Source organism: Manis pentadactyla, chromosome 9 (genome assembly GCF_030020395.1).
Source record: "Manis pentadactyla isolate mManPen7 chromosome 9, mManPen7.hap1, whole genome shotgun sequence".
In the NCBI taxonomy this organism is placed as follows: Eukaryota; Metazoa; Chordata; class Mammalia; order Pholidota; family Manidae; genus Manis; species Manis pentadactyla.
In genome coordinates this window covers 21,739,922-21,747,373 of record NC_080027.1, presented here as the reverse complement: position 1 = coordinate 21,747,373, position 7,452 = coordinate 21,739,922, and the positions used below count along the sequence as shown (strand labels likewise).

The 7,452-nt window shown below is 35.2% G+C and overlaps 1 protein-coding gene across 1 annotated transcript; it reads left to right on the top strand.

Annotated features, from left to right (window-relative positions):
* The first annotated feature begins 1,153 nt into the window (after positions 1-1,153).
* Positions 1,154-2,119, top strand: LOC130684852 (olfactory receptor 10AG1-like). The gene has a single exon (XM_057507094.1). It carries the CDS (start codon positions 1,172-1,174, stop codon positions 2,117-2,119), a length of 948 nt encoding a protein of 315 aa, XP_057363077.1. The 5' UTR covers positions 1,154-1,171.
* Positions 2,120-7,452: the final 5,333 nt, after the last annotated feature.

The following is a 7,452-nucleotide window of genomic DNA, read 5'->3' as shown; positions in this document are numbered from 1 at the left end:
GAAACATCAGAGAATATTTGCTTGGTATTATTTGTCAAGATATTAAGGTAAAATTAGCAGCTAGTGGAGCTGTAGGCAGAGACTTGATGAGCTAGGAAAACAAAATATAGGCAGTAGACCGGATGAGTCAGGAAAACAAAAGATTTCTGTTGGTAAGCTAGAGAACAAATCTTAATAAAGGTAATGGAAATTGACAACCGGTGTGGACTGTGTGATATTGGATGACATTAATATGAAGTGAAGCAAAACAGTATGTGGTTGTGAGTGTGTGTGTGTGTGTGTGTGTGTGTGTGGTTGTGTTGTGGTGTTTTTTTCAGTCCCATTCGTTTGCTCCAGCCATTTGCATGTCCAGAGTAAGGAATAACTTGGTTTGATCGAAGCTACACTGTATTAGGCACAATTATGAAAGGAAAATAGAATGAGAGCTGTGGTTGGCTGCAAGGGAATTATATGACAATGGATGACAGAGCTCACATAAGGAGGAAAATGTGATGAATTTCTTGATGAGTTAAAGGTTAATGGATATTTATCATACACTATATAAGGAGTGTTAATAGGAAAGTTATTAATATGATGACATTAATGCTAATGGTTTATATTTAGCATCAGTGATAGGAGAGATACATAAAGTAGAATAATATTGATTGATTGATTTCCTCAGCAGCAAAGAATTATTTCAAGAAAATTGATTCTCACTGGAATATAAATGGGAAGACTTAAGACTTATTTTGAATGTGAATTAAGCAAAAGTGTTAAGGGAAAAGCTTTGAATGAAAGAAGATGGAATGAACAATCAATACAAAAAAAAAATTAATCCAGACAAAAATAACAGAAAAAAACCTATATCATAATTTCACTCCAGATATTATTCCTACACAATAAACTCTGAATGACAATGTACACTTCTCATTATCCCTGATATCATTAAATCCAAGTATGAATGCATATACTAGCATTTTATTTCTTTAATCATATTTCTTGAATTTTAACTGCACATCAATTCATTTTTGAAGTTTCAAATCTCGTTTCCAAAAAACAGAGCAAAGTAATAGTGGAAATAATTTAAGAGATTATATAAGTGCACTCAAGCATCTTATCCAGCTAACAATAGGAAAATGCATTTATATCAAACATTAATTAATTAACCATCTTGACTTTACTATATCTGCAGATGGAGAACAAATTAACAGAAAACCCCAATATCACTGCCACGGTGGAATTTATTCTCCTAGGGTTTTCTGATGTTCCTAATCTCCAATGGATCCTTTTCGGGATATTTTTAGTCATCTATCTGACTATCCTGATGTGCAATGGCATCATAATTTTGATAACAAGAATTGATCCTGCTCTCCAGATCCCTATGTATTTTTTTCTGAGCACTTTTTCTTTTTTAGAAATCTGTTATGTAAGCGTCACTGTCCCAAGAATGCTCGTGGACCTACTAACCCAGAAAGGAAACATTTCTTTCTTTGCCTGTGCTACACAAATGTGTTTTGTCCTGATGTTTGGAGGCTCAGAGTGTCTCCTCCTGGCCGTGATGGCCTATGACCGCTATGTAGCCATCTGTAGCCCTCTGCACTACCCTCTAGTCATGAACCACAGGGTCTGCGTCCAACTGGTGGTCGCCTCCTGGATGGGTGGAGTTCCAGTTGTAATTGGGCAGACCTGCCAGATTTTCTCTCTGCCCTTTTGTGGGTCTAACACAATTAACCATTTCTTCTGTGACCTTCCCCCGGTCCTCAAGCTTGCTTGTGGGAACACATTTGTGAATGAGATAGCGGTCTATGTAGTTGCTGTGGTATTTATCACGATTCCGTTTTTGTTGATTGTTATCTCCTACGGCAAAATTATCTCCAACATTCTGAGACTGTCATCAGCCAGAGGGAGGGCTAGAGCTTTCTCTACCTGTTCTTCTCACCTGATAGTTGTCGTCTTATTCTATGGAACAGCTACTGTCACTTATTTACAACCCAAACCAAGTCAGTCTGCAGAAATTGGGAAACTGATCTCTCTTTTCTATACTGTTTTGATCCCAACATTGAATCACATTATATATACTTTGAGGAACAAAGACATCATGGTAGCCCTGAGAAAACTGGTAACTAACTTATCAACATGACTCGACTGCTGGTAATTACTAGAAGAATGCTTATATGTTTGTCATGTACATACAGCAGAAAAAAAATCTTCTGGTTTTGCTCCTATTTTCCTAAATACTGGTATTATCATCATAGCAGCTTCACATGATATTAAGGGACCTTAGTTTCATAGAGTTAAATTAAGGATTTCTGAAAAATCGATGCACATATTATCTCAACTGTAAGGATCTCATTTGAAGATCTATCTTTCTTCTCAATGTGAACTAGTGAGTTAAGAAATTGCCAGAGCAATACAATGATAGTTACTGAGTATGCCATACAACCAGGGATTAGGGTCCTGCTCCATGATAAATTTTCTTTAACCTTCCCATTCCTTCAGATACATTTGCTGCCCTTCTCAGTACCTATGATTGGATTTAGAAAATGAGAAAGAAACAGCAGCAGCTAAGATGGTGGAAGCAGGACAATCTTAGGGTTTTCTTTGCATTTCTCTTTGCTTCATCTCTTGTATCATCTATGTTGCTTTAAGTCTACAAATCCTCAGGGTGTCCCCTCCCCCATTATTCCAGAATTTTCTGTTCTCTGTTACCATGATTGCTTCCCCTTGTAGCTTCATGTTTTGCTTTGGTATTATCTATCTATTTATTGTTAAAAGTTTTTGGTTTTTCATGATAAACTATCCATACCAATGCCGAATGCTGGCCCCTCTAAAATATATATCCAGATACATTATATTATATATATATCCAGCTATAACTGCAAATGTGACCTTATTTTGAAAACAAAGGCTTTTACAGATGTAATTAAGTTAAGAAAAGGAGATCATTCTGGTGTAAGGTGAGCACTAAATCCTCTGCCAGTGTCCTTGTGAGAGAGAAAGGCAGAGGGAGTTACAAAACAGACACAGAGACACAGAGAAGACAATCATGTGAAGACAGAGGCAGAGGTTGGAGTAATGCAGCCAAGAGCCAAGGAAGGTCACGAGCCACCAAAAGCTGGAAAAAGCCAGGGATACTTCGCCCCCAGAACCTTTGGAGGGAGTGAGACCCGGCCGGCACTGGGATCCCGACTCTGGGTTCTAATGCCGTGAGATACTAAATAATTCTGATCTAGCCTTTAGATTTTTTTTTGCAGTTTGGATTTATTACAAAGACGATGTAACATGTAAATCACAAGAAATACTAAATTTTTATTCAGAAAACAAATAACTAGATAGCAACTAAAATTCCTGTATTTCTCCCTTTCTTATTCCTACTAAATGCCTTAAAGAATATTTAGCATCTAGTAAAGAAATTTCAGTATCAGCCAAATCATCTGTGGATACATTGAAGATGATAGAAAAGGACACAGTTAAAAATAAATCACTCTCAGTGATTATTGAATGATGGTAAATGAAACAACCCTCAAATTTTAAAAAGGAAGGAAAGAAAAAAATGTCAAGTACTGAATCAATGAAGTGATTCTCAGTATTCAACAAATCAGAAAGGTAATTTACAATATTAAAAATTACATAAATTTTGACAAATATGATAGGAAAGAATTGAATGTGTATGATTATCAGATATCATATAACTGTAAAGAAATACCTCTTTCTCAGTGCCAAAAAATATGTACAAAAATGTTTCACTTACTTGCTGGCAACATAATTTAAACAAATTGAAAAATAACAGTTTTAAGGAAGCAAAACTCTAAATTCATTTTAAAAACATTAAAAATGTTGAAAATTAAATCACTTAATAAAGCTTATATAAAAAAATTAAGTTGAGATAACCAAGTAGATTGGAAAGCACAGCAGGTATTCTAGGGTTTTTTTTCCCCTCTGATATATTTCAGACTTACAATATTTGTATTTACCATAGACTGGAGATATACCTTGAAATGCAACTATATGACTGATGGCCAAAAAATAGTAATTAATTAATATTCCATCCAAAGTTGTGTTAGTTAAAAAAAAATAGATGACCATAATTAAAGCATGCATGGTAGTGACTCTGTAGCATCTTTCTATGCTGAATGACAGTGACTGGAGTAGGGTGGCGGGGGAACTGATAATATGGGTGAATGTAGTAACCACAATGTTGATCATTTGAAACCTTCATAAGAGTGCATATCAATGAAACCTTAATAAAAAAATTAAATAAAATAAAGCATGCACATGCTATGGTGAGAAAAATCTAATGCTTCTACACTCCAAAGGCCAGGTAGAATAATAATCAGGGGAGTAACATTGAACAGGATCTGCAAATTTTGAGTTTAACTATTCTCCAGTGACTATTTGTGGACAATTTGTGATCTTGGGTCTCAAGAGCATCCTTGCTCCCCTGCCAAGACCTGGTGTGAGTAGGAGAGTGGCTGGCCAGGGGACTCCAATGCCATAGGGTGACTGTCATTCTATAGAGTGACAGCTTTGGTCAGAATGCCTGGAAAAATGCATTCGAATGAGTGGTAAAAAGAAGCATAAGATTAAATATTAAGGTGATATATGGAAAAGAAATAAATCCAGTAGAATAAAAGGGTTGTTTTTACTTAAAGAGAAACTTGGTATTTTGAAACAGATTTCAGGAATGAGAGAAAAAATATCAATTTCTTATTAAAAGAGAAGTTTCTTACATATATATGTAAAATCATATATACTTAAATGGTTCTACTGAGGGGAAAAAGCTGCATAACTAAATCTAGAAGAGAAAGAATGAATTATTTCATGACAATGGAATTTTTGCATTGATATCCTTTATTTTAGAACCCAGTAAAACTCTAAGAATCAAGAGTCAACAGATTAAAGAAGTTTTTAAGGTGAAACATTTAAAGAAGTTTTTAAGCTGAAAATCAGCACTCAACTTAAAACTAACCTTTGGATTTCTTATATTCATCATGATGGAGGGAATTGGGAAAAAAAATGGATATTGAAACACTTTGAAGATCATAGAATCCTACATAAGTACAGTATGTTTGTCTTGATACTCCATCAGGTAAATAACAGAAACTTATTTGGACCAAATCCCTTTTAATAAGCTAAACACTAGTTTATTCGTATTTGTTTCTATGACTCAATACAGAAAAAGGAGATGCTGTATTAAGGGAGATTATGTCTATGAATTTTTCCTAAAGCATATCACTTCCTAGAAGTGATTTTCTTATTAAGAATGGTAAAAATTAACCGTTCTAACTATTAAAATAATTAAAATAAATAAATGAATATTAAATTACCATTCTAGTTATTAAAATAATAATATATCAATGTGGGATTTCTCATTTATTAGTTATCTTTTGATTATTTTTCCCTCTTAGGATGGTTCTTTATATCTTAAAAGGAGAACTAAAAACTTTAAGCTAACACTTCAGTATGCACTTTATGGGCAACTGTCTACAAATTATAATAATTTAGAGTAGTCAGTTTAGATTTCATTTACTTCATCTCAGTTATATGATTAAAATGAGAATTATAAAATGATTTTTATCTAATCACAGAAATTGAGACACTTCACGTTATATGGACTAGGCAGAGTTCCTGAAATCATACACCCTATGCAAGTTATTCTGTAAGATCATTTAATTGTTAATTAATTAACTAACTGAAAAGCATTTATCAAGTGTCTGCTGCATGATGGGATGTCGTAATTGAAAGATCTTGAAATTAATGCCTGGTGATGCTTATTTGATTTTGAGAGATAAGTAAAACAGGAATAAATTTTCAAAGGCAAGTTCATGCAGAATCAGTACGAGCTAGGAGTGCTAATAGGTAAGGAAAGGCACATGGTATGCTTGCAAACAGCTACATGGAAGAATTGAATTACCAAAAACCCACAATTTAAAATTTATGGCAAGCATTCTAGTGGGAATTGTGACAGACATAAAAGTTTCTGCTGTACGATTCAGTTTGTTAATATAGAGAGTGAAAAAGAATCACCTTTTTGTGTCTACAAACAAACAAAAAAAATGAAAATACACATGCATGTATCCAGAACCCTTCAGATCCATTAAAAGGCAAACCTACAGTTGAATGTTAGTTATGTTCATGTGTTTAGAATTTAACATATATTCACCATTGGATTCTGTGTTGCTCTTTGATGCTAGAATATAAAATGCTGGAATTTGATGAAGATAAAACATTTTATATACTAACTCTTCAACCTCCTCTAGTCTATAGAAAATAAACCAAAAGGATAAATGACTAATTTCACCATTTTCACAGATGGAACTCTAAAAAAAGCCAACGAAAAGCAAACCTCACTTCAATGGTGGAATTTGTTTTGGGGGATTTTCTTGTATTCCCAATCCCTCAATGATTCTTTTTGTCCTATTTTTCTTGTCTCGGTGATAATCCTGGTAGAAAATGGCATCATTATTCACATAACCAAAGTGGAACCAGGCTCTCCAAATTTTCATGTATTTTTCCCCTCATTAACTTTTCCTACCTGGAAATTTGTTATGAGTTTTTAACTCTTTGTAGAATACTCATCAATTTTTGGTCTCAGAAAAGAAATGTTTATTTGTTTGACTATGCTACAAAAATGTATTTTATCTTGATGCTTGGACATACAGAATGCTTTCTCCTGACAGCAATAGTCTATGACCGCTGCATGGCCATTTGTAACATTTCACGCTACCCTCTGCCTGTGAACCACAAGTTCTGGATCCAGCTAATGATCACTGACTTTTGATCATGGGAATTCTGTCAAGATAAGACAAGACATACCAGATTTTCTCTGGGCTGTTTCGTGGCTCCCACCAAATCAATCACTTCTGTGACATCCCCCCCAGTGCTCAAGCTGGCCTGTGGGGACACTTCCCTGAATGAAAGGTTGGCCTTCACATCACACTGATGTTTGTTACGATCTCTTTTCTGTTGATACGTGGCTCCTACAGTAAAACCATCTCCACCATCCTGAGGCTGCCATTGGCAACAGGATGAGCCAAAGCTTTCTCCACCTGTTCATCCCACATCACTGCTTTGACTTTGTTGTGTAGGTCAAGAATCTTCACATATTTATGACCCATATCCAAATATCCAAACATTCCTTTCCAGAACAGATACATTTTATTTTAAATTAAAGTTCCTTAAGAAACAGCCAGTGTAAAAAGAACACTACCCACCACCCCTCGCCCTGCTCTCTGTCCCCAGAAAGCAGGAAGTCTCCCACACGAAGGGCTGCCTCCCTAGACGAGGAGGTAAAGGGACTTCCTGACCACCAGAGAGCGGGCATTCAGAGCCCAGAAGGCTATATAAGGAGACCTTGTTACTTTTACTAATTTACCACCCCAGCCCAAATTCTGTTAGAATCCCTACCAATGGGAGTTCCAAACATATATTTTCATTGTCCTACAGGTTCTTCACAGATTTATCCTTGCTTTT

Excerpts from the sequence above, each read along its gene's own strand:
- LOC130684852 (XM_057507094.1), top strand. The coding sequence starts at position 1,172 with ATGGAGAACAAATTAACAGAAAACCCCAATATCACTGCCACGGTGGAA.